Source organism: Lepidochelys kempii, chromosome 1 (genome assembly GCF_965140285.1).
Source record: "Lepidochelys kempii isolate rLepKem1 chromosome 1, rLepKem1.hap1, whole genome shotgun sequence".
NCBI classification, from domain to species: domain Eukaryota; kingdom Metazoa; phylum Chordata; order Testudines; family Cheloniidae; genus Lepidochelys; species Lepidochelys kempii.
The window spans coordinates 211,695,964-211,722,020 of NC_136380.1; the positions used below are offsets into that span (position 1 = coordinate 211,695,964).

General features: G+C 50.6%; 2 protein-coding genes and 1 long non-coding RNA gene across 10 annotated transcripts in view; 2 read left to right on the forward strand and 1 right to left on the reverse strand.

The window, feature by feature from the left end:
• Positions 1-8,403, forward strand: part of LRRC23 (leucine rich repeat containing 23) — a 28,642-nt gene extending 20,239 nt beyond the window's left edge. For 2 of the 5 annotated variants that reach the window (XM_073311833.1, XM_073311811.1), the window contains 3 exons: positions 6,460-6,596; positions 7,249-7,492; positions 7,813-8,042. In XM_073311833.1, the coding sequence (XP_073167934.1) occupies positions 6,460-6,596; positions 7,249-7,492; positions 7,813-7,851 (420 nt within the window). In that variant the 3' untranslated portion in view covers positions 7,852-8,042. Of the gene's footprint in view, positions 1-6,459; positions 6,597-7,248; positions 7,493-7,812; positions 8,187-8,320 lie in introns of those variants that run through there. The other 3 variants (XR_012154929.1, XM_073311816.1, XM_073311823.1) reach the window with 3 other exon arrangements.
• On the reverse strand, positions 4,287-7,805 carry LOC140898264 (uncharacterized). Its single transcript, XR_012154933.1, has 3 exons — positions 7,741-7,805; positions 4,773-4,970; positions 4,287-4,328 (listed from the first exon to the last, which is right to left on the reverse strand). It is a non-coding gene; the product is annotated as an uncharacterized LOC140898264 (long non-coding RNA).
• Positions 8,404-8,407: 4 nt separating the features above from the next.
• ENO2 (enolase 2) lies at positions 8,408-19,813 on the forward strand. Of its 4 annotated transcripts, none has more exons than XM_073311768.1 (12): positions 8,409-8,510; positions 13,212-13,313; positions 14,663-14,758; positions 15,028-15,086; positions 15,917-15,986; positions 16,543-16,676; positions 16,869-17,091; positions 17,813-18,010; positions 18,082-18,283; positions 18,507-18,615; positions 18,815-18,873; positions 19,272-19,813. In XM_073311768.1, the coding sequence occupies exons 2-12, from the start codon at positions 13,229-13,231 to the stop codon at positions 19,339-19,341; spliced, it is 1,305 nt and encodes a 434-aa protein (XP_073167869.1). In that variant the 5' UTR covers positions 8,409-8,510; positions 13,212-13,228; the 3' UTR covers positions 19,342-19,813. The 4 variants fall into 4 exon arrangements, with proteins under 4 accessions (XP_073167887.1, XP_073167869.1, XP_073167878.1 ...); XM_073311777.2 differs by lacking the exon at positions 8,409-8,510 and adding an exon at positions 11,942-12,016; XM_073311786.2 differs by lacking the exon at positions 15,028-15,086 and having other exon boundaries at positions 8,408-8,510.
• Positions 19,814-26,057: the final 6,244 nt, after the last annotated feature.

The window sequence follows — 26,057 nt, forward strand, 5'->3', positions numbered from 1 at the left end:
CAGTCAAAATGGGGATAGTTGAAATCCTCCATTATTATTGAGATTTTTATTTTAATAGCCTCTCTAATCTCCCTGAGCATTTCAGTCACTATCACCATCCTGGTTAGGTGGGCGGTAATATATCCCTACTCCTATATTCTTGTTATTAGAGCATTGAATTACTTATTATCCATAGAGATTCTATGGTACAGTTTGGTTCATTTAAGATTTTTACTTCATTTGCTTCTATGCTTTCTTTCACATATAGTGCCACTCCCCTCCCAGCATGACCTGTTCTGTCCTTCTGATATATTTTGTACCCGGTATTATTGTGTCCCATTGATTATCCTCACTCCACCAAGTTTCTGTGATGCCTATTATATCAATATCCTCATTTAAAATGAGGCACTCTAGTTCACCCATCTTATTATTTAGACTTCTGGCATTGGTATATAAGCACTTTAAAAACTTGTCACTTTTTAGCTGTCTGCCATTATGTGATGTAATTGAATGAGACTCTTTTTCATTTGACTGTTTCTCATCAGATCCTACCTGTATTTTATCATCTTCCATCCTCTTCTCCTTACTAGGACATAGAGAATCTCCATTAATAGATCCTCCTCTAAGGGATGTCTCTGTCCAAACCACATGCTCCTCCGCACCTGACGGCTTTCCCCCCAGCCCTTAGTATAAAAACTGTTCTATGACCTTTTTAAGTGCCAGCAATCTGGTTCCATTTTGGTTTAGGTGGAGCCCATCCTTCCTTTATAGGCTCCCTCTTTCCCAAAAATTTTCCCACTTCCTAATATATCTAAACCCCTCCTCCCTACACCATCGTCTCAGCCACACATTGAGACCCTACAGTTCTGCCTGTCTAACTGGCCCTACGCATGGAACTGGAAGCATTTCAAAGAATGCTACCATGCAAATCCTGGACTTCAATCTCTTACCTAGCAGCCTAAATTTGGCCTCCAGGATCTCTCTCCTATCCTTCCCTATGTCAGTGGTACCAACATGTGCCACGACCACCAGCTCCTCCCCAGCACTACACATAAGTCTATCTAGATGTCTTAAGAGATCTGCAGCCTTCGCACCAGGCAGGCAAGTCACCAAGCGGTTCTCCCAGTCTTCGCAAACTTAGCTGTCTATGTTTCTAATGGTCGAATCCCCCATAACTATTACCTGTCTCTTCCTGATAACTGGAATTCCCTCCCACAGAGAGGTATCCTCAGTGTGAAAGGATAACACAAGATAATCTGGAAGGAGGGTGCCAACTATGGGATCATTTCCCTCTGCTCCAGTTGGATGCTCTACTTCCCTGAGACTTTCATCCTCCTCAACAGCACAGAGGGTGTCAGACTGTGTCCCGGAAAGTCTCATCTGTGTACCTCTCTGTCTCCCTTAGCTCCTCCAGCTCAGCCACTCTGGTCTCCAAAGCCCGTACACGGTCTCTGAGGGCCAGGAGCTCCTTGCACCAAATGCATACATACACCACCTGCCCATAGGGCAGGTAATCATACATACTGCATTGGGTGCAATAAACTAGATAGCTCCCTCTCTGTTGCTGGACTTCTGCCTGCATTATCTTTTTACTCCTGAAGTTCGTTCCTTTGTTGTTGTTTTGTTTTTATCAGGGGGTGTCTGGCTTTAAGTTTACAGAATGTTAAGTGTATTTAGCCCCCTAGCTCACACTTCCTTGCAAAACTTCTGTTAGCTGCTCCTGTTCACTAGCTCCTCTGGTCGCTGAGAAGTGGGCTTTTTAAAGCCCTGGTCCTCCTGAGTAGTCCCTGTGATGTTGCACAGCTCCATATGACGTTGCACACACTCAGCAAGTTCACAGATGACACTAAGCTGGGGGGAGAGGTAGATACACTGGAGGTTAGGGACAGGGTCCAAAGTGACCTAGACAAATTGGAGGATTGGGCCAAAAGAAATCTGATGAGATTCAACAAGGACAAGTGCAGAGTCCTGCACTTAGGATGGAAGAATCCCAATGCACTGCTACAGGCTGGGGACCGACTGGCTAAGCAGCAGTTCTGCAGAAAAGAACCTGGGGATTACAGTGCATGAGAAGCTGGATATGAGTCAGCAGTGTGCCCTTGTTGCCAAGAAGGCCAATGGCATATTGGGCTGTATTAGTAGGAGCATTGCAAGCAGATAGAGGGAAGTGATTATTCCCCTCTATTTGGCACTGGTGAGGCCACACCTGGAGTACTGCGTCCAGTTTTGGGTCCCCCCACTACAGAAGGGATGTGGACAAATTGGAGAGAGTCCAGTGGAGGGCAATGAAAATGATTAGGGGACTGGGGCACATGACTTACAAGGAGAGGCTGAGGGAACTGGGGTTATTTAGTCTGCAGAAGAGAAGAGTGAGAGGAGATTTAATAGCAGCCTTCACTTACCTGAAGGGGGGTTCTAAAGAGGATGGAGCTAGGCCGGGGTGGGCAAACTTTTTGGCCCGAGGGCCACATCGGGGTGCGAAACTGTACGGAGGGCTGGGTAGGGAAGACTGTGCCTCCCCAAACAGCCTGGCCCCTGCACCCTATCTGCCCCCGCCTACTTCCTCCCCCTCACTGCCCCGTTCAGAACCCGTGACCCATCCAACTCCCCCTGTTCCTTATCCCCTGACTGTCCCCCCCGGGACCCCATGCCCCAACTGCTGCCCCAAGACCCCACCCCCATCCAACCGCCCCTGCTCCCTGTCCCCTGACTGCCCCCCCAACCCCTATCCACACCCCCGCCCCCTGACAGGCCCCCCTGGACCCCACCCCCATCCAATCCCCCGTTCCCCATCCCCTGACTGCCCCGTTCCCTATCCACACCCCCGCCCCCTGACAGGCCCCCTGGGATTCCCACGCCTATCCAACGGCCCCTGCTCCCTGTCCCCTGACCGCCCCCCCCACAGAACCTCTGCCCCATCCAACCACCCCCTCCACCGCCCCGCCCCCTTACCATGCTGCTGAGAGCACCAGGAGCTTGCAGCCCCGCCGCCTGGTCAGAGTCAGCTGCACTGCACGCATGGCGATGTGGCTGCATGGGAGGGGGGACAGCAGGAGAGGGGCCAGGGGCTAGCCTCCCTGGCCAGGAGCTTAAGGGCCAGGCAGGACGGTCCCGTGGGCCGGATGTGGCCCGCAGGCCATAGTTTGCCCACCTCTGAGCTAGGCTGTTCTCAGTGATGGCAGATGACAGAACAAGAAGGAATAGTCTCAAGTTGCAGTGGGGAAGGTCTAGGTTGGATATTAGGAAACACTATTTCACTAGGAGGGTGGCGAAGCACTGGAATGGGTTAGCTAGGGAGGTGGTGGAATCTCCATCCTTAGAGGTTTTTAAGGCCCGGCTTAACAAAGCCTTGGCTGGGATGATTTAGTTGGTTTTGGTCCTGCTTTGAGCAGGGGGTTGGACTAGATGACCTCCTGAGGTCCCTTCCAACCCTGATATTCTATGATTCTATGATTTTATGAAAATATGCTAATAAGGAAGGAGCCTAGTCTGTGAAAGAAGCTTATTGGAACATTTCTGAGGGTGAGATTTACCTGCATTTAGTTTCCTACTGTATTAGGCTTAGACTTGCACGTTTTTGTTTTATTTTGCTTGGTAATTTACTTTGTTCTGTCTGTTATTATTTGGAACCACTTAAATCCTACTTTTTATATTTAATAAAATCACGTTTTGCTTATTAATTAACCCAGAGCAAGTATTAATACCTGGGAGAGCAAACAGCTGTGCATCTCTCTCTATCAGTGTTCTAGAGGGCGAACAATTTATAAGTTTACCCTGTATGAGCTTTATACAGAGTAAAATGGATTTATTTGGGGTTTGGACCACATTGGATACTGGGTATCTGGGTGCTGGAGACTGGAGCATTTCTTAAGCTGTTTTCAGTTAAGCCTGCAGCTTGTGGGGGACATGGTTCAGACCTGGGTCTGTGTTTGCAGCAGGCTAGTGTGTCTGGCTCAACAAGACAGGGCACTGAAGTCCCAAGCTGCCAGGGAAAAGAGGCTCAGAGGTAGTCTCAGCACATCAGGTGGCAGTCCCAAGGGGGTCTCTGTGACCCAACCCATCACAGTCCCGTCCCCTGGTTAAGGGTTGATGGGTGCTAAAGGGCTTAGGGATCAAAGCCTCGTTAAGAAGCTTTCAGCCTTGCCTAGCAGGCTGCTAGGCTCAGCACACACATGGTCAGCACACGGTCCCTCAAACAGACCACACAGTATATTTCAGTTAAGCAGCAAGCACACCACAAACACACACACTACAGACAACAAACTTACTCCAAAGGTCATGTTATCGCTCCTCCTTCACCTGGAGAACTCCCTCACGACACTCCCCTGTTAGCTGCTCCTGCTCGCTAGCTGAATAAGGAAGTATAATTTACTCCTTAACATAACATAAGAACCAGGGGTCACCCAATGAAATTAATAGGCAGCAGGTTTAAAACAAAAAAAAGGAAGTACTTCTTCACACAATGGAGAGTTAACCTGTGGAACTCATTGCCAAGGGATGTTATGAAGGCCAAAACTATAATGGGGTTAAAAAAATAATTAGTTAAGTTCATGTAGGATAGGTCCATCAATGGCTATTGGCCAAAATGGTCAGGGATGCCGCCCCATGCTCAGGGTGTCCTTGGCCTCTGACTGCCAGAAGCTGGGAGTGGACGATAGGGGATGGATCACTCAATGATTGCCTGTTCTGTTCATTTGCTCTGGGGCACCTGGCATTGGCCACTGTTGAAAGACAGGATACTGGGCTAGATAGACCATTGTTCTGACCCAATATGGCCATTCTTATGTTCTTACATTTGCAAGTGGGTTTCACAGATGTTTGTTGACAGCTGACAAATGGTGAGGGATCTTGGGTTCCATTCCAGGCTCTGGAAGGGAGTGTTCTCTAGTGGGCACAGACTCTTCTGCCCATTTCCCCACAAGCTTCACCGTATTCTTCCCCCTCTTCTCCAAACTGTCCCAGCCTCTCCTATAACTGTAATCATGACTGGCCTAGACAAGATAAATCAGAAACTTCTGTTCTCCCTGTCACCTAACACAAGAACAATGAGACATTCAATGACATTGAAAGGTGGCAAATTAAAAAACAATACAAGGAAATATTATTTCACACAACATGTGATTAGACCATGAAATTTATTGACAGAGGTAGTTGTTGAAGCCAAGCACTTAGCAAGATTCAAAGAGGGACTGGACATTTATATGGATAACAAAAATATCCAGTTATAACAGCAAAGCCTACAAAAAATTGGAAGGAACATAACACTTCCCTGTTTCAGGTCTTAAAACATCCCTGGGTGCAGATTATCTGATATTTGCTTCCTGCAGTGTTTCTTACCCCTGCCTCTGAAGTGTCTGTTTCTGGCCACTGTCAGAGGCAAGGATGGCAGACTAGATGGCCCACTGAGCTGATCCAGTCTGGCAAGCTCTGTGACCCTGTAAACACATTTTCAATTCATAATCAAACACTTAGGGCCACAATTTAGAACCCAAGGCCACAGATTGTGGAAGGGCCACTGTGCTGATAGTGCTGTAGGTGAGCCATAGGGCTCACTCTGATCTCTAAGCAATAATGATCTCAATGCCCCAGTGAAATTCTAGGGGCCACTGTGCTGCAGGGAGTGGTGTGGGTTACTCAGTAGGGGACATGATGCTGCTGGAGGTTAAGTCTTTCACAAAACATTTTTCTTGAGTCCTTGTAGGTGTCAAAGATCCCCTATCCCTTTGCCCAAGTCAGGGTGTTAACCCTCATACTCAAATCCCAATTCAGATTATTTTAGTCTCCATCATAGAATCATAGAAGATTAGGGTTGGAAGAGACCTCAGGAGGTCATCTAGTCCAACCCCCTGTTCAAAGTAGGACCAACCCCAACTAAATCATCCCAGCCAGGGCTTTGTCAAGCCGGGCCTTAAAAATGTCTAAGGATGGCGATTCCACCACCTCCTTAGGTAACCCATTCCGGTGCTTTACCACTATCCTAATATCCAACCTAGACCTCCCCCACTGCAACTTGAGACCATTTCTCCCTGTTCTGTCATCTGCCACCACTGAGAACAGCCAAGCTCCATCCTCTTCAGAACCCCCCTTAAGGTAGTTGAAGGCTGCTATCAAATCCCCACTCACTCTTCTCTTCTGCAGACTAAACAAGCCCAGTTCCCTCAGCCTCTCCTCACAAGTCATGTGCCCCAGCCCTGAGGGACTCATCATCCCTAAATTTTTTCCTGCACTTCCTATTGGAAACAGTATTCCACTGAACCTTCTATCCTAAGTTATTGCACAGCACTGTTGTTGGATTGTTAAACAGTTGTTGTGCCCCACCCCAGAGAAGGGTGCACTTTAGAGGAGTGCACTTGGGGTGATGAGTATGTGGAAAGTGAAACGGATTTTAATACTATAACATTATTCTGATTCCCTCCTCCCTTTCTCCAACTTTCTTTCCTTCCCTCACGCCAATCTCTCCTCTCCCTTCCTGATGCTCAGGCCCAAAACTTCATTACCCACCTTGAAGGCCTGGAGGAACTGGTACAGCTTACAACCCTGCACCTGCGTGACAACAAGCTTGAGACCCTGGATGGCTTCTCTCAGAGCATGAAATGCCTGCAGTACCTCAATCTGCGGTGGGTCCTCCCCTGATCAACTTTGGCCCTGGAGACCCCTCTGGAGTGCTGGGAACCCCCTGTGGGCAATGGGACTGCTCTCCCCAAAGCATGTCAAGTTAGCTGCTTTGGAGACACCAGTCTTCACCAGCAGGTGGGGCTGGGTTGGTCTTCCCAGCCCACTGGTCTCTAAGGGCCAGGCCCAAGCCACCTTGATGGGCCCCAGCGCTCTGATTCCTCAACCACTTTGGGATACCACTTTTTGCCTCTGTGTTCCTTCAGAGAGATTGGCCCCTCCACATCCATCTCAGATCTCCCCTGCTGCACCTTGTACCCTTTGCTAAAATCCTCTTTGGTCTCTTTGCCCTCCCTCCTGTTGGTGACTGCAAATACCCTTTTTACCTAGGTATTTGCAGTACACGGGAGGCGATGACACTGGCTGATCCACAGGGCTGTCCGTACATAGAGGAGGCACCTAAGGAAACCCAGAGAGGGGAAGGTCTTTCTTTTTGTCTCTCTCAGCTTGGGGAGCCCCAGGTGCTCAGGGCTTTTTGCTGATGAGTCCCTTTCAGTGGGTCATGTCTGTTCAGTCACTTTATTGTTATTTTCACTGGGGGATCTCAATAAATAGAGTTATTCTCTCTCCCTGTTTTTCTCCCCCACCCCTCTGCAGCGGGAATGGGATTTTGAACGTTCAGGAGATGGCAAAGCTGCAGGTTCTGCCCATGCTGCGGGCACTGGTGCTGATGGACAATCCCTGTTCTGATGAAGGTGAATACCGGATGGAGGCTCTGGTGCTACTTCCCCGTCTTGAGCGTCTCGACAAGGATTTCTTTGAGGAAGATGAGCGGGCAGAGGCCGAGGAGACACGGCAGCGACGCCGGGATGAGGAACAGGTTAGAGCAGAGGAAGTGAGGGTAAGGAGGTGTGAAGAGCCTCAGAAGGGAGAAAGACTAGCAATTTTCAGTCTGAGTGTCTTTTCTTTAGATTAAGGGGGAAAAGAAAGCTTAAAGTAGAATCCCAGGAGAGAGTACAGTGTGTGAAACACCCTCTGAAACATACTGCCTCACATCGGCCATAAAAAATGGCCAGAGGCATGTGACCCTTTCGGTAATAAAAGGGTCAGCATTGAGAAACCAATCAGAACAATTATAGAGCCACCTACCCCACAAGAGAGGAAGAAAGAAACATCTGGAACCATCCTTGTTAACCTCTCACTTTTCTTCTTTTCCCTCAGGAAATGGAGGAATCTGCCCAAGGAGAAGTAACTGAGTGACCCTCCAGCTGCCCGTAGAGTCCCTCAGAACTCTGTGGGGGCCACAGCAGGAGTAGGTTGGCCAGGGAGCAGGACCAGTGTTCTACATCTCCATGTATTTGGCCCTTAGAGACCTTTCCTTTGCCCACATTCCATGTCTCTCCTGGGAGAGGTTGGTGTCAGCCACCCCCCCTATGCTGTCCAAAGGAATGCAGCTCTACTGGAGTCAGTGCAGCACAGGCTCTGCTCCTCACAGGCCCAAGGAGAAGGAGGGACGGTTAAGGTTTGTGCAGTTTGAATTGTGGAGCCTGAAGCTCCTGTAATATTTTCTGCTTTGAATAAAAAGAATTAATGAATCTGGAGTGAGCGAAGCTGTGAATTATCCTGGGCCCCTCTCCGCTCCGCTCCTCTCCTTCTGTGTCTCTGGCTCACTCTCTCCATCCCCTACGTGCTGTTTGCAAAGCTTCTTCTAAATCCTGACTCATTGCAGCTCTGGGTCACATGCTGCTGTCTCGGCCCTATCAGGGGCGTCTCCATCCTGCTGCTGCTGCCGCTGTTGGCTTAGAGGACACATCATCTCCCCTTGAGGTCCTGCTCCTGCATCTTTCCTCAGCTCCATCCTCCTCCTCCTCCTTCCAGCAGCACTTTCTCAGTCTCTTGCTCACACCTGCCTTAGAAAGGTAAGTGCCTCCCTCACATCCAACATCACCCTTGTGCATCTCTACACTCCCCATCCTGGGGGGCCCCCAGCACCCCCCAGCATTTGGGTCCTTGGAGAAAGGGACCAGGCAGAGAGGCAAATAAACTAGCTAAACTCCCCTCACTTCCTCCTCCTGCTCTCCCCTCCCCCTGCATTCTTCCTCCTCTGCGTCTCTCCTTTCCTTCTTATTTTAATGTCATGCAACCCCCCCTGTCCTGCCCTTATCTGTGCTACATCACAAAGCTGCAGGACAACACAGCTGTGCCTCTCCATGGGGTATTTATCTGGGGAGGGCTCAACCACCAGAGGTAGGTCCTGTTCCCAAGGGCACCCAAGGGAGATGCTGTGGCTTAGAGGCTTACTTGGGGGCAGCTGATTTCTGATGTCTCTGAAAGAGCTTGATGCTAGGAGGGGGACTAATCTGAGGTGTTGGTGAGCATCATTCATGGAGGAGGGACCAGCTTTGCTGAACTCTGGGATCAGGCTAGTTTCCTAGTCTAGCAGGGCGTTGGCAGCATCACAGAGCTGCCTCCCAGGGGGAGGGAGGAGAATTGCCTTGTTCGACATCATGTAATTCACAGCCCCACACCCCGCTGGGGGGCAATGATGGGAAGAGATGGCAGCCAAGCAAGTACTAACTGCAGCAGCCACAGCACTGCAGCAGTGTGAGCTTCCTAGGGGCAGTGCTGAGCCTGGGGGAATTGCAGCAGTGCCAGCTGCCTTACAGCAGTGCCCTAGCAGTGCTTTGTTGTGGAGGACTGCAGCAGGTTGAGGACTGGGGAGGATGGGGGGATGCAGTCAGTTTACCTTCTACAACACCATGCCCTGGCAGTGTGAACTTCCCTGAAGCAGTGCCAACCTGGGGGAACTACAGCAGTGCAAACCTCCTGCCAACTTTGCCCATTCCATCGGCCACCAGTTCCTATCCCAGCACTGTGTGATGGCTCCTTGTGGAAGCTATTCAGCCTGCCTCTCCCAAGGGCCGGTGCACCCTTCAGCCTGATGGCTGCCCCCTTCTTCTTCAGCTGCGTATGAGTTCCAGGCTGTGGCTCTGTTCCAATCTGTTATCCCAGCTTATCCGTCCCTGACCTCCTTTCAGGACAGCACTGCTGCAACCAGTGAGTTCCAGTGCGGCTCTTCCTCCATCTGGGGCCTTGGAGGTGGAGAACTGGACAGTGAGAGACAGAGAGAAGCAAGGAAGGAAGGGTACAGAGGGGAGAGGAAAGAGGAACAGAGAGAGTGATGAGGCCATGGGGATGCAGCATGGCTGAGGTCTAGTTCCTTTCCTGTCCTTGAGCCAGCTGCTCTGTGGCCTTTGGCAGGATTGTCTAGAAGAGGAAAATGGACAGTCTGGAATGAAGCTGGCAATGTTGCTGCTGAGGGGTTGGGAAATGCTTAGTCCAGTTCATGTGTCATCATCAGGGCTCCACTGTGGGGAAACTCACACTTGTGCGGTCTGTCTCTCCTTGCCCCCTCACTCCTTTATGCTGCCTGCTAGGCTACTGCCAAGGCACTGCCATGAGGGAAACCCACACACGCAGGGCACTACCATGGGGGAAGCGCCTGTGGGGTCTGACAGACTGCGTGAAAAATTCTGCTTGCAGAGCAGCTGCTAGGGCAGCTGATGGGGATGCCAGCCCAGACGGTGGCTGTGAAGGGAGTTGTAAGGGGGAGAACAGCCCTGCATGGCTCTAGAGACTCTCAGCTTCACTGGCTGAGATTTCCCAGCATTGGAGAAGTTTTCTGTAATAACATTGTGATTTCCAGACACCAGGAGAATGGGCTTGAAACCAGCTCCTGCCCCCAGTACGGGCTGCGCCTGGGCTCCCCTCTGCTCCTTCTACCACAAGCACTGCACACAGACCCTGGTGAGGTGTAAATCTCTGCCCACCCCTACCCCACTGTGCCTTATACTGGGCATTTGTCCCCTGCGTGAAGGCTTTGCAGCGCTCACCAACTAAGAATTGAGTTTTCCCTGGTCTCAGCTTCAGATTGGGTTTAATATCCCCACTCAGAACTGGTTACCCCTGGGGGATGGGGACTGAACCTATGTGAACAAGAGAGGAGAGGAGGGGTGATGAAGGAAAGAGGGAGGAGAGAGGAAGCAATAAGAAGGGGCAGAGAAGGGAAGCAATAGGAGCTGGGGGGATTCAAGGGGCTATGGCTTGTGGGGGGGAATGGTGCATTGAATTCCCCTATCCCCTGCAGTAGGGTACCACCCCCTAGAGTTATTGCTAGGCACCTTCTCTGGCAGCCAATAGATGGGTGGCAGTTGGGTGAGAAGACACATGGGCCTCAGATTGTTGGGAAGGGGAGCTGGGAAGGGGGAAGGGCTTCTCTGAACACCCAAAGAGCATGATACAGCAGGCGAGTGGCCTTTAAAGCTGCTCTGCTCTGGAACTTGGTTAGCTATGACTGAATCTTCAAACCACCTCATCTCCCAACCCTCGCAATACAAGAGACCTCCACCCTCCCCCTCCCACCACACTCATTAGCATGACTTATATATAGAACTAAAGATTTAAAAGCTGGGACCAGCCCCATACCCCTCTTCCCTCCCCCCCGGGCTGCAAGACAAGAGCGTTCCCCTTAGTCCATTCCTGGGGCTCCTTAGCACCCACATTCCCTAATGCTGGGGGTCCAGGCCCTGAGACGGCTCCCTGGGCTCACAGACCCCTCCATGCTAGGGCCCTGATTCCTGTGTTCCTTTGCCTTGTCTCAGTCTCACCCTTTCCTCCCCCCCAAAGCAAAGGTGTGCAACCTGTGGACCTTGAGGCTTTGAAATGTGATCCTCAAGGGTGACCGTGGGATAGAACAGCGTATTGGAATTGTAATGGCAAAGGTGCTCCCTGAGCTGTGCCCTGCGATTTAAAACTGCAGTGTTTGGATCAGCCCCACCACTAGAAACCAGGATCCAGAAGGAAGAGAGAGCTGCCTCCCACTGCTTCACCTGCAGCCCCATTAACAATTCTACTCTGAGCTGGGAGCACACAGCAGCCGTTAGGCTTTCCCTGGCTGCTTGCCTTCTGCCTTGCAGTGGATGGAGAAGGGGAGTTCTGGTTGCTCCATTGCCTACCAGGCTGTGCGAGCCCTGGGGACAGCAGGACAGTGATAGGTGGCTCCCTCCCCCACGCCAGCCTAGGCAGCCCAGGAGTGGGGAAAAGGAGAAGCTGAGAACTACTGACCAATTACAGTGACTTGATTCTCTGTCCCAGTCTTGGTTAGAGCAGCCTGGGGGCGGGCTAGCTGGCTCCCAAGAGACTATATACCAGCTGGAGATAACTCCAGCCATGCCCCTCCCCCGCATCCTGGCATGCCTCCCCTGGTGCCAGGGCCTCTGTGGAGGGAGATGTAGGCAGGGGTGGAAGTAAGTCGAGTGATTTACCCGTATGCTGGAGCCAGCGCTAGACCCCGGAAGGGGGCGGGGCCTAGGGCGGAAGGGGCGGGGCCGAGGGGGTCAGAGCCAGCCCAAGCCCACCCTGTAAGGTAAGTGCCTCCCCTTCTCCTCCCCTCCCCCACAAGGGTAGCAGCAGCAGCAGCAGCCTGGGGCTCTGGGGGCTATTTAAAGGGCCCGCAGCTCCTCTGCTTCTACCGCCCCAGTCCTTTAAATAGCCCCCCAAGCCTAGGAGTAGCGGCGGCGGGGCTCTGGTGGCTATTTAAAGGGCTGGGGTGGTAGAAGCAGAGGAGCCCTGGGCCCTTTAAATAGCCGCTGGAGCCCCACAGCCACTACCCCAGGGCTCCAGCAGCGGGGCTCTGGAGGCAAAATAAAGGGCCTGGGGCTCCAGCCAGTGCTGGGAGCCTTAGGCCCTTTAAATTGCCCTCTGGGGAAGCCGGACTGCCCCAGTATGGTGCACCGGCTCTTGCCAGTATGCCGTACTGGGGTGTACCGGCTTACTTTCGCCTCTGGATGTAGGCACCAGCTATGCCAACTCTACACCTGCTGGGGCAGGGCAGCTCCCTTGTGCTGCCTGAGCATGAAAGGAGCAGAACATGGCAGAGATTAGTTGTGGCCCCCTGACCATTTTGCAATGTGTTTAGACTTCAGGCTGAAAAGGTTGGACAGTCTTGCCCTAAACAACCCCCTCCCCTGAGGAATCACACCTTCGGGCATTTGCCAGCAGTTCACATGTCCTTCCCTTAGCCATGGCTTCCCGGAGCCAGGTGGGTTTAGCCCACCTGTCCCCAGAACCCAACCCCCTGTGGCCCCAGAAGCGTTTCTCTGGCTTGTCTCCAATGTTGCATCTACACTTGGAGCAGATTCCCAGCTCGGGTAGATACACACGTGCCAGCTCTGCTCGAGCTAATGTGCTAAAAATAGCAGTGTGGCCATGGTAGCGTGAGCAGTTGCGAGTGATGGCCTGGACTAGCCAGACCAAGAACAAACCTGCAAACTTAGGTCGGCTAGTCTGTGCTGCTCTCCACTGTCCTTGCTACACCACTATTTTTAGTGCACAAGCCTGAGCATGTCTCTGTGAACTGGGAATCACACCTGGAGCTCCAGGGGAACTCAGACATAGCCTGAGTTCCCTCCTGCCTGTCACTGTCTTTCTGGGAATGAAGGGCCCAGAGCTGAGCTCTGAATCCCAGATAGGATGTGAGGCCTCTGCGATGGAGAAACCCAGAATTAAGCCTCTTTCCTTGCTTCTCCTCCCCCCACTGCCCATCTCCAACTCTTTTGCAGGAAAGACCAGGATCACCATGTCCATTGAAAAGATCCATGCTCGGGAGATCCTGGATTCCCGTGGGAATCCCACCGTTGAGGTGGATTTGTACACAGAAAAAGGTATGTGTGACAAGGTGGGAGGAGACTGTGCATTTCTGCACTGTCCAGCACTGGGAGGCAGTGGAATTAGTTCAGTCCTGTGGCAGCCAGGTAGGAAATAGCAACCACAATCTGGATAAGCTTTGTTTCTTCAGCAGCCAGGCACCTTCTTGCAACACCCGGGACCTTGACCACTTAATTCCTGCTGATGAATTTACAACTAAGAGAAGTTGGGTCCCAAACTTGTAACCTTATCAAATGAGTGAATGCGTGGATGAGTTTGTGCTGATGAGTGTGTAGTGAGTGCACATGTGTGTCTGTCACTGCGCTCCCAGAGAGGAGAAGGCACCTCCCATAAATTCATGTCCTCTGAGAGATCTTCTGTTAGCTGAGGCAGGGGATGCCTGTGGTTTTGGAGCTGAAGGATCAGAATTTGTGGCTGGATCTCAAGGTAGGGGTGTGTGTGTGTGATTTCTCTAGAGAATGTGTGCATGCTCTGCAGCATGAATATTCATTAGCCTCCAGCAAGTTTACAGTCCAAACAGTGTTGAGCTAGTACGTGAGCACCAGAGTGAGATGCTCACTGGAAACGGAAATAAAACTGCTGATTTCTGTTTGTACGTGATGGGTTGTGCATCTGTGTGTACAGTAACAGCTACCTGTCTGTGAGTATGTTCATGCACGCATGTGTGCCTCCATGTCTGTACAATGTCACAGAGTTGTGTTTCTCTGTCTAGTAGGTATTTATAGAGTCTAGCTGTGTCTTCAGGCACGTGCATGGTCATGGGCCTTGCATGTTTATAGACTTATAATGTAGATTTATATGCATGCATGTGCAAGTACTCCTGTGTGTTCATATCTGTGCACATATCCATGTGTATGTATGTTAGTGTCAGGTTTCTGTCCGCTTCTAGAGCTGAATGTTTCATTCACTTCTTTATTCAATGAAATATCAAAAAAGGAGATATTACCCATCAACTACCCTTCAAACTCAGACTCCCCTAGAAGGGGTGGAGACTAAGGTGTTTGAGTATGAGACTGAGGAACAGGCCTCCTGGGTTCTAGCTCTAGTTCTGAGATGGAGTAGGATATAGTGGGTGTACCCCAGGGAGGAGCTGGGAGTCAGGACACCTGAGTTCTCTATGTGGCTCTGCAACTGTCTCACTGTGTGACCTTGGGAGAGTCCTTTCCCCTCCTTGTGACACAGCTTCCCCACCTATATTGTGGGGTAATGCCACTACCCAAACAGCCCATGGGCTGTAAGTTACATTGAGAAGGATAGGCAAACAAGAAGTGAGCAGGAGCTTAGAAGCTTCCCTTTTTCTTTCTTCTTTCCTCTTTTTTCACACCTGTGTTTTGCTTTCTCTCAGGCATGTTCCGTGCTGCAGTTCCCAGTGGCGCTTCCACTGGCATCTACGAAGCTCTGGAGCTGCGAGACAATGACAAGTTCCGATTCCTTGGAAAAGGTGGGGACAGTTCAGCTCCTGCTCACCCTCGCTGAACAGTCTCAGGCAACTGTGTAGCCCCAGTGCTCTGTACGTGCATGTGTGTCCTCTGAGGGCCTGATTCTGCACTCAGCACTCCCTGTTTTGTGCTGGTATAATTCCACTGACCTCACTGGAGTCACACGAATATAAAGTTGGTGTGACTGAGTGGAGAATTAGGCCTTGAATCTCTGTCTGTCTCTGTCTCTTTCTTTGTCTCACTCGCTGTCTCTGTCTCTTCCCTTCTCTAGGGGTCCTACAGGCCGTGGATCATATCAACAGCACTATCGCCCCAGCTCTCCTCGGCTCTGTAAGGATTTCCCTTTAATCTCCTTTCTGGGAGGTTTATTTTATTCTCTTGCTTTCTAATCTCTTTCTGCCTCTGTCTCTCTCTTCATTTCACCAACTGGGTTGGCACATTGCTGTTCCCTCTGACTCCAGGCACATACCCTCACAGGCCCTTGTGTGCGTGTGCGTGGGTGTGGGTGTGCAAGCGACAGGTCTCTGCTCCACTGGGTGGATGGGGTTTTATTCCATACGGCCCTCCCCCGTACCCCAGTTACCATCTGATCTGGCACCTCTCCAGCTGCCCCTCATTGTAAGACTCTCTCCCTCTTTCGCACATGCACCTCTTGGAGCACTGCTCATTCCTCATCCAAATCCTCCATTCCTATTCCCATTCGTCTCATCCTCCCCCGGCCAGCCTGGCATTCACAATGCTTTGGCCTGTGGATTTTGTTTGTGCAGAAGCTGGAATTTCCCATGATGTGTTCCATGGCCTCATCAGGTAGTGACAGTACCTTATGGCCGTAGGGCAGCCACTGTCTGGGTTTACTCAGGATCATCCCTTTTTTGAGGTAGCTGGCCTGGGAAATCTGTAAGGAGGCTCAATACACACTGCCAACTGGCCAGTTTTATGGGCTCAGGATCTCCCCGGATATCCCTTTTTTTTGTACCTTAGAGGTGGCAAATCTAATGGCCCAGCCACAGAGCCAGTTCGTCACAACCAGAGCAGAGGTGTGATTGTGATGTATACTGAATCTGTGTGCTACAGAAGTGCTATACAGTTACACACACAGCCCTCCCTGAGCTGAGCTTTTTTCCACACCTTCCCTTCTTAGCAGATGTGTCTTCTTGCAGGGCTTCTCTGTGGTGGATCAAGAGAAGATAGACAACCTCATGCAAGAGATGGACGGGACAGAAAATAAATGTAATTCCATTCTCCTTTGGCATGGGAAATAGAAATGTTGAGGAGCGTGGGGTGATACTCTAGGGCAGGACTGAGGGACACTGGCAGAGCTGTGTGGGGAGCCCAGCACTGGAATACCAGGGGGCTGCAGAGTCCCAGAGGACTGGGGGAGGTTTAGGTTGGATATTAGGAAAAACTTTTTCACTAGGAGGGTGGTGAAACACTGGAATGCGTTACCTAGGGAGGTGGTGGAATCTCCTTCCTTTGAGGTTTTTAAGGTCAGGCTTGACAAAGCCCTGGCTGGGATGATTTAGTTGGGGATTGGTCGTGCTTTGAGCAGGGGGTTGGACTAGATGACCTCCTGAGGTCCCTTCCAACCCTGATATTCTATGATTCTATGAGACTGGCAGGGCAGTGCGGGAAGCCGAGGGCTGGAATAGCAGGGGGCTGTAGGACAGGACTGAGGGGCATTGGCAGAGCTGGGTGGGGAGCCCAGCACTGGAATAGCAGGGGGCTGCATGACAGGCCTGAGGATGTTTGGAGAATTCATTCCTCCCTGATTTTGGAATGTCCACAGCTAAATTTGGAGCCAATGCCATCCTGGGGGTCTCTCTGGCTGTGTGCAAGGCAGGTGCTGCAGAGAAGGATGTGCCCCTATATCGACATATCGCTGACCTGGCTGGGAACGCTGACCTCATCCTGCCAGTGCCTGTAAGAACCTTCCATCCCTAGCTTCAAAGTCCACTTACAAACAGACTTAGAGAACTTGACTGAGGAGGCGGGAGGGGAGGCCAGGACTGTGGGAACATGGGGACTTCAAGCATCCACTCAGCAGAGGGCCCCTCTGGTACCGGGCTGGGATATTGCCAGTTTCACCCCCTGCTTCTTTCTGGACTTTTCCAGGCCTTCAATGTGATCAATGGAGGCTCCCACGCAGGGAACAAGCTGGCCATGCAGGAGTTCATGATCCTGCCTGTGGGGGCTGAAAGCTTCCGGGATGCAATGCGCATTGGAGCCGAGGTCTACCATAACCTCAAGAGCGTCATCAAGGAAAAGTACGGGAAGGATGCCACCAATGTGGGTGATGAGGGCGGCTTCGCCCCCAACATCCTGGAGAACAGTGAAGGTGAGAGACATCAAGAGAAGGGAGCAAAGCCCCCATGCTGAGGCTCAGGGCAGGCTCACAATCCCCCACCCCATCAATTCCTCAGGACACTTGATTCCTAGTTCCCCAGGTGCTGGGTCCCCGCCCTGTCCTTAGTGCAGCAGCTCCCCTGGCTCACAGATCCCTCAGCCTCGGAAGACAGCTCCTTTCCTTTGGCTTAGTCTCTCCCCATTTCCAGTCCCCCTAAACAACACCTTCCCTCTGGGCCTTACACCCCTCACACACTAGCAGACAATTCTCATGTCCTTCCCCCTCGGTCGTGGTGTTGCTCAGCTGGGCTTTGCTCTTTGAATCAGTTCCCAGAACTTCACCCCTCCAGTTCCCACAGCTTGTTACTCTTGTTCTGGGAGTAAGGAGCCCATAGCTGAGCTCAGCATGCCAGATGGGGTCTCCCCAGAGCCACACAGAGAGGGACTATCCCCTTTCTGCTCTGGAACATGAGACCTTGGGATATTCAGACCCAACTTACATACCCACCCTGTGTTCTGTCCCACTGCAAACTCCTGGATAGTCTGTTGTCCCCCTCTCCCCAGGCAGGGTCTTACAAGAGAGGGACCATTCCTTCCTGACCACTCTTAGTTGTCCTGCCCCTCAGGCAGTTGAATATCTGGGGTTTGGAAGGAGTTTTTCCAAAACAGACTAGCAGTGGCTGAATCTCATTCTGTCTCTCTCCCCATCCCAGCTCTGGAACTTCTCAAGGAAGCCATCGACAAAGCCGGCTACACTGAGAAGATTGTCATTGGCATGGACGTGGCAGCATCTGAGTTCTACCGCGATGGCAAATACGACTTGGACTTCAAATCCCCTGATGACCCCAGCCGCTACATCTCTGCCGATGAGCTGGGTGACCTCTACCAAAGCTTTGTTCGCGATTACCCAGGTGAGCTGCTGTGCTTTGTGGATTGGGAAGTGGGGCAGCTTTAACTCACCCATCTTCCCCTGTCTCTGCAGTGGTCTCCATTGAGGATCCCTTTGATCAGGATGACTGGGAGGCCTGGTCCAAGTTCACAGCCAATGTGGGGATTCAGATTGTGGGGGATGACCTGACAGTGACCAACCCCAAGCGCATCGAGCGAGCTGTTGAGGAAAAAGCCTGCAACTGCCTCCTGCTCAAAGTCAACCAGATTGGATCAGTTACTGAAGCCATTCAAGCGTGAGTCCAACCAGCCACCTGCTCCCAGCACCAATCTAACTACAGCACTTTCTACACCGATTAGTGAAATCGGTGCAGTTCTTGTGTTTAGACAAAACCTTGGTCCTCATCACCAGGGGTAAAAGCCCCCAGGACCGTTACTGGGAGTGGGGATGTCAGGGTCCCATCCCTAGCAGGTGGAGGCCCAAGAAGGATGATTCATTTACTTAATTTCTCTCTGCAGCTGTAAGTTGGCCCAGGAGAATGGCTGGGGAGTGATGGTGAGTCACCGATCTGGGGAGACTGAAGACACCTTCATTGCTGACCTGGTTGTGGGCCTGTGTACTGGGCAAGTACGTATCAGCTAAGCTAAAATCAGGTCCTGGAGAGCTTCAGGGAGGAAGAGGGGAGGTGAAGAGTGGCACTGAATTAACATAGAGCGTGAATCCCCCTCCTACCTCTCAGAGCACACTCAGGGTCCCATGCGGGACGGCTGGTGTATGTGGGGAGGGGGAGTGTCTCACACTGTTCTTTATGGTGAATATTTTACAGATAAAGACAGGAGCCCCCTGCAGGTCTGAGCGACTGGCCAAATACAACCAGCTCATGAGGTGAGTGGCCTGGGGCTGAGATTGCAAAGGCGGGAATGTCTCTCTGGCTCCACTAGGGGACAGACTCGCTGGGGAGGGAGGAACTGACAGTGCAGGGAGAGAGGGAGTCTCCAGGACTAAGGATGCCAGCATGGGCATGTCTCCCTGGTGCCAAGAAGGATTCCAGACCTGAGTGCAGTACCCTAGGTGCTGTCACCCCAGAGCTGACTTGTCTCTCCCTACTCCAAGACATGATGCCTCTGTCAGTGCAGTCACCGCACTTACAGTGGCCTGTTTTCCTGCTCTGCCCCATTCCAAGCTCCTGTATGACTCGCTGTGTTGTGCTTGCTCTCCATGCCCAGGACAGTCCCTTGTGTTGAGGCTCTGAGTTGCACTACTTCTCTTTCTTTCTCTGGCAGGATTGAGGAAGAGCTTGGGGATGAAGCTCGCTTCGCTGGACACAACTTTCGTAACCCAAGTGTCCTTTGAACACTGCCCATGGCGCACTGCAACTCCCCAGCCAATTCCTAATGCACAGACTCTGAAGCCACCTTTCCCGCACCATGCTCCCCCGCCTCTCTCGCCTTTTTCCACTCCACCAGCTGGTCTCCTCTCTCCTCAAATCCCTGAGTGCAGGTCTCCCTAGCTGGAATTAACCAAGGGAAAGATAAGAATGAGACTTTCCTTTTGTCTCCTGCTGATGGGTATTGTGAGCGTGTCTGATTATGCGCCGGAGGTATTTTCTCTCAGTGTGTGGGTCTGTTCCAGTTATTCTGTTTGGGTATTAGATTGCACGAGCATATTTGCTGGTGTTTTTGTTGTGTGTGTGGTGAGCAGATGTGTGTCTGAGTTTGTGTGGTGTCAGGTTGTGTGCATTTCCCTTTGTGTGCTGTGCTGGTCAGTGTGAATCTGCATGTATAGTTGTGTTTGACTCTGTGTGTTGTCAGTGGCTGTTTGCTGGGTGGGTGGGTGGGTGGGTGTTTGTGTCTCTGCTGATCTCCAAATGTCCTTTTGCTCCAGGTGTGTCTGTGCTGAAGTGTGCTGGAATCTGTGTGGTTGACTTTGAGTTTTGTGTTGAGCTGTGTTTGTCTGCACTTACCATTAAGTTTCACTGCTGTGTGTCACTTGGTTTGTGTGTGCATGTTACGACTCTCTGGGTCATTTGTTCCATGAAGTGTTGTTGTGGTATGTGGGTGTGGAAAAGCACACACACACGCACACACACACATATATATATCCTTGGCTGCTTCCCTGGATCTCATTCTCGCTGTCTCCCTGTCTGTAGCTCTCTCTCTCCTTCACCCCCTGTTCCTATCCATCATATCTGCTTTGTCCTCTGGACAATCCACCCTCAGCTGAGAAAAAGAGACAAAACAGAACTCTAAACTCAATTAAAATCTATTTCACACCTGAGTCCCCTGGCTGAGCCTGAAATTTCTCTCTGTGTGTTACTTCCTGGGAGACAGGAACATACAGGGGACGCGATAACAGTCTTCAAGTATGTGAAAGGTTGTTCTAAAGAGGAGGGTGATAAACTGTTATTTTCCACTGGAGACAGGACAAGAAGCAATGAACTTAAATTGCAGCAAGGAAGATTTAGGTTAGACTTTAGGAAAAACTTCCTAACTGTAAGGGTAGTTAAACGCTGGAACAAATTACCTAGGGAGGTTGTATAATCTCTGTCATTAGAGGCTGTTAAGAACAGGTTAGACAAACACCTGTCAGGGATGGTCTAGATCAGTGTTTCCCAAAGTTGGGACGCCACTTGTTCAGAGAAAGCTCCTGGCGGGCCGGGCCGGTTTGTTTACCTGCCACATCCGCAGGTTCAGCGAATCGCGGCTCCCACTGGCTGCGGTTCATCGCTGCAGGCCGATCTGCGGACGTGGCAGGTAAACAAACCGGCCCGGCCTGCCAGGGGCTTTCTCTGAACAAGCGGCGTCCCAAGTTTGGAAACACTGGTCTAGATAATATTTGGTCCTACCTCAGTGCAGGGGACTGGACTAGATGGCCTATCAAGATCCCTTCCAGTCCTACATTTCTATGATTCTGTACTGCATGGGGTTCTAGAAAGTGGAGGAAAGAACAACAAAACGAGCAGCAAGCAAAGGTTAAGAAGGAAATGGTGAGGTGGGGAGAAGTGGCTCACCCCCCAACACACACATACACATGCTACTCCTATCCAATAGACTTTCCTCATGGCACTGTCAGAGGAAGTTCACTGTAGGCAGTAGCTCACTGGCTATGCATGTGTTTATATACCCAGAATGCTCTCCTAGCCTCCAAATCCTAGAGAGGGAGTCTGAAGGATATCTGAGGTAAAAGTCAGTGCTGGGGTGTCATGTCCCACCTCATACCCTGTGCCATCCAAAATAACTCCCAGAAGGAGAAGTTGTGCAAGGAATTTCAATCACTCTCCCCTGTAAGTTAACATGGGTGGAAGCCATGAGCAGGCCTCAAACTGGTTAGCCAGGTGACACCTATTGGTGATAGGTTGGAACTGCAGCTATTTGGGACAGATGAAAAGGCAACAACTGAAAACAGGAATCAAAAGCCTCTGTGGGGAGAGATGTTTCATCTGTGTCCTAGTTCAAAGGGGACAGTCTGCCCATCTTGAGGTGTCCGGCTGATAGCCATACCTTCTGTCCTACTGCACCTGAAGGTGCTGGTTATCATGATGTCTGTATGCTGCCTTGGCTATCTCTAGGGTTTGTTCCAACTCTTCTTGTGTTTCTCGGATTTGATTAATCAGGTCTGAGGCTGCAGGAACTGAGGTGGCTGCGGGCAGTGCAAGACAGAAGCAGGAGTGGAAACCATAATTAGCAAAAAACAGACTCATCTTGGTAGAGACCTGGTTTGCATTGTTGTATGCGAATTCCATGTGAGGAATCAATGAGGCCCAGTCATTTTGGTGGTAGTTTGTGAAGCATCGACATGTTCTACTAGCAGTTCAATCTTTCTGATTGGCCATCAGCTGGGGGATACACTGCTAATCGGCAGAATACCTCCCGCAAAAACCGAGATACAAACTAGGGCCCCCAGACTAAGGTGATGTGGTCCGGGAGGCGGAACACATGGGTGATGAGGAGGTGAACAGCGTCCTCAGTGGTGGGAAGATATAAGTAGGGAACAAAGTGCACCATCTTCATCAGTGAACCCTTTATTGTCAGTATGGCATCCCTCAGATTTTGGTAACTCGACAGTGAAGTCTGTCGTAATATTGGACCAAGGACATAAGGGGGTCTTGGTGGGTATTAACGTCCCAAAGGGTTTGGTTCAGCCCAGGGCACTTTGTTACAGCCACAGATATCGTAAGACCTGGCATAGGCCTGAACATTGGATCACAGTTTTGGCAACCAGAACAATCAACATGCCATAGAGTGGTCTTTGCCTGGCTGAAGTGTCTGGCCCGGGAGACATCATGACAAATATGTAGGGGCTCCAAGTGGGGGTGTCCCTCAGGGACTAGGTACACCTATAAATGAGGAGGAGTCCATCCTTGTGTATGAAGTTGCCCTGAGGTTCAGCGCTGGAAGTTAGGAGTGTCTGGGCAAAGGGGTCATCTGGTTGGGAAGAATGTATGGTCACAAATATTTCAGATAGTAGTGATCCCCTGAGGAAGTAGTTTCCAGATGCAGGGAGGCTCTTCATTGGGTACCTTAGGATCAGTGGCATATTCCCCTTTGTGGAACAGAACATCTGCCTTCCTGTTACAGGATCCAGGGAGGTAGGTGATAGTAAAATCAAACCTTGAAAAGAAGACAGCCCAGCTTAGCTGTGTTTGGGTTAGGGCTTTAGCAGAGCACAGGTATTCTAAATTATTGTGGTCAGTGAATACCCGAACAGGGTGTCTGGCTCTTTCTAGTTAATGCCTCCAGGTCTCAAAAGCCACTTTGATGGCAAGTAGCTCTTTGTTTGAAATGTCATAATTGTGCTTAGCAAGACAGAGATTGTGGGAATAATACAAGGATGAAATTCTTGGTTGAGGCCCTGTGTTTGGGACAGCCTCCCCTCCAGGTGATGGTGTCGGTTTTCAGAATGAATGGCTGATTTGGGTCAGGACATGTGACGATGGGCATAGAGGTGAATGTCATCTTCAGATATCTGAAGGCTTCTTGGGCTTCTGGTGTCCAAGCAAACTTGGTAGTTTTCATAGCAGAGAAGTTACAGGGGTCAGGATTTGGGAGTAGTCACATATAAAGCTTCTATATAAATTTGCAAACCCAATGAAGCATTGAATTTCTTGAAAGCTTTGCAGCATTGCCCAATCACAAACTGTTTCCACCTTCCAGGGACCCATGCAGACTCCTTCGGTGGCCAGAATGCAGCCTAAGAATTCCATGGTGGGCTGATCAAAGATGCATTTCTCCAGTCAAGCGTATAGTCCATGTTGGCGGAGTCTTTCTAGGACGTTGTGCACAGGCATGGGTCGGTCTTTGGAGTAAATTAGAATGTCATCTAAGTAGGTGATCCCATGGTGGTACAGCATACCCCGTAAGACATCTTTAATTAGATGCTGAAAGGTCGTGGGCACATTAGTAAGTCCTACAGGAATCACTAGATATTCAAAGTGGCCATATTGAGTTCAAAACTCAGTTTTCCATTCATCGGATTTTGATTAGGTTGTATGCCACTCTGAGGCCTAATTTAGTGAATATCTGGGCTATTCTTACCTGATCCAAGAGGTTTGGGATTAGCAGTACTGGGTATCAATTCTGCACAGTGATTTTATTTAGGGCATGGTAATGCACACATATCAGTAGTTTCTTGACTGATGGGGCCAGAGGAGAGCAGTGATCCTTGAACTGTCTCTACTAAATCAGGGATAGCCTTAGGTTGTATGGATAGACAAAGTATTTGAGCCTCAGTAGAGTCCATGAAGTTATTTCCTGCCCCAGAGTCAATCAGGGCTTTCTTGGAGATGGGGGGAAGTACCTGTCCAGAATCCCAAATTTGGAATTGCAGCTGGAGTTCTAGGTGCAGGGACATTTTCAAAGTGTCAGGCCAGGCACGCAGAATGGTTGCTGGAGGGGGGCTGCATGGGGTTTTCCTGGTGTTGTCCAGGCTCAACCTGCCTTATCAAGGTTGGGCAGTCATTTCTCAGAGCCACATGGTGCAGGGGCTTGCCAGGACAGACACCACGCGGCTGGTGCCCCTGTGGTAAAAACACAAGTTCTCTCACCATCAGTTTTCTCATTCAGAAAAGTCCAGTGGGGTCCATGCCAAGTCCACCTGCACGGGCTTAGATGTGGGGGCCTTTGCAGAGATTGCGGGTGATGCCTGGACACAGAGTGAAATCCCTTTTCTCTCAAGTTGCCTTTCACTACGTCAGGTGGCGATTTAGATGCAGAGCTCAATAAACATGCCTAGATCTGTGGGAGATTCCATAGAGGCAAGTTCATCTTTTATTTCCTTACCAAGACCAAGATGGAATCAGTGTAGCTGGCTCAGCTCCTTCCAAACTGTATCTGCTGCCAGGCATCGGAAGTGGGCCACATATGTTGCAGCTGGCCCCAAGATCTAGTGAAGTTTCTATAGGGCCATCTTCATGGTATGAGCCCAGTGAGGATCATGGAAAATTGAAAGGAAGATGTCCCAGCTGGCCAGTATGGCATGATCCTGCTCTAGCAGAGGGGATAGCCAGTCCAGGGCTTTGCCTATTAAAGCTGACAAGCAGTCCCACCTTTGCCTGGTCCATCTGGTAGGTGTTGGGCTGTAGCAGGAAACAGAGCCTGTACTGGTTTGCAAAACCTCCAAATTTGCTTCAGGTCCTGTCACAGGGCTTGGGTAAAGTTATTGTGGTTTTGGGTCCAGAAGGTGGCATGGGTTGTGCGGTCAGGGAAGCTGTACCCACTTGCAGTGATCTGTTCCTAGTTTTCTGCCCAAAGCTGGTCCATTGTGGCCTGTAAGATTTAGTTTTCCACCTGCAGGTGGGCAATCTGCTCCTAGTGTCTCAGTGCACCTTGGGGCACCTACAATACTGAGTCGGTTCAAAAACCCTTTTGGGGTAGGATGAACCTAGGAGACAACAGAAGCGGTCTGAGCAAACTGTGAGGCCTTATGGCCAAGGGGCAGACCGGAGCAGTGGTCATGTGCACACAGGTGGTCAGGTAGACAGATCAATTGGTATTAGAGGCAGTCCAAGGCAGTGGTTGGAGTTCTTAAGGGGGGCAGGGTCAGTGAGATAGGGAGGTGAAGTGGGTAAGCCTGCAAGGCAAGGTCAGGAGAAGCAACAAGATCTAGACCAGGGATTCCCAAACTTTTTGCTGGCATGATTCCATTTTAATTAACTGTTTCCTCCCGGGACCCGAGATAGCATGGAGGATGCTATTTCAAAAAGCAAAATGGTATCCTCTGTAGAGCATGACCTTTCACACACTGTACATGTGAAGTCATAATGCATGGAGGATGCCATGTTGCTCTACAAAATGTCATCCTCCACACAATGTCATCCTCTCACAAACCTTGGGAGGCAGGCCAGTCCTCGCTTACAGACAGCCCCCCAACCTGAAGCAAATACTCACCAGCAACCACACTCCACACCACAGAAACACTAACCCAGGAACCAATCCCTGTAGCAAACTTCATTGCCTACTCTGTCCCCATATCTACTCTAGCAACACCATCAGAGGACCCAACCACATCAGAGGACCCAACCACATCAGCCACACTATCAGAGACCCATTCACCTGCACGTCTACTAATGTTATATGTGTCATCATGTGCCAGGAATGCCCCTCTGGCATGTACATTGGCCAAACCGGACAGTCCCTACGTAAAAGAATAAATGGAAATCGGACATCAGGAATGGTAACATACAAAAGCCAGTAGGAGAACACTTCAATCTTCCTGAACCGTCTATAACAGATTTAAACTTAGCTATACTTGAACAAAAAAACTTCAGAAACAGACTTCAAAGAGAAACAGCATAAGAACATAAGAATGGCCATACTGGGTCAGACCAAAGGTCCATCCAGCCCAGTATCCTGTCTGCCGACAGTGGCCAATGCAGGTGCCCCAGAGGGAGTGAACCTAACAGGTAATGATCAAGTGATCTCTCTCCTGCCATCCATCTCCACCCTCTGACAAACAGAGGCTAGGTACACCATTCCTTACCCATCCTGGCTAATAGCCATTAATGGATTTAACCTCCATGAATTTATCCAGTTCTCTTTTAAACACTGTTATAGTCCTAGCCTTCACAACCT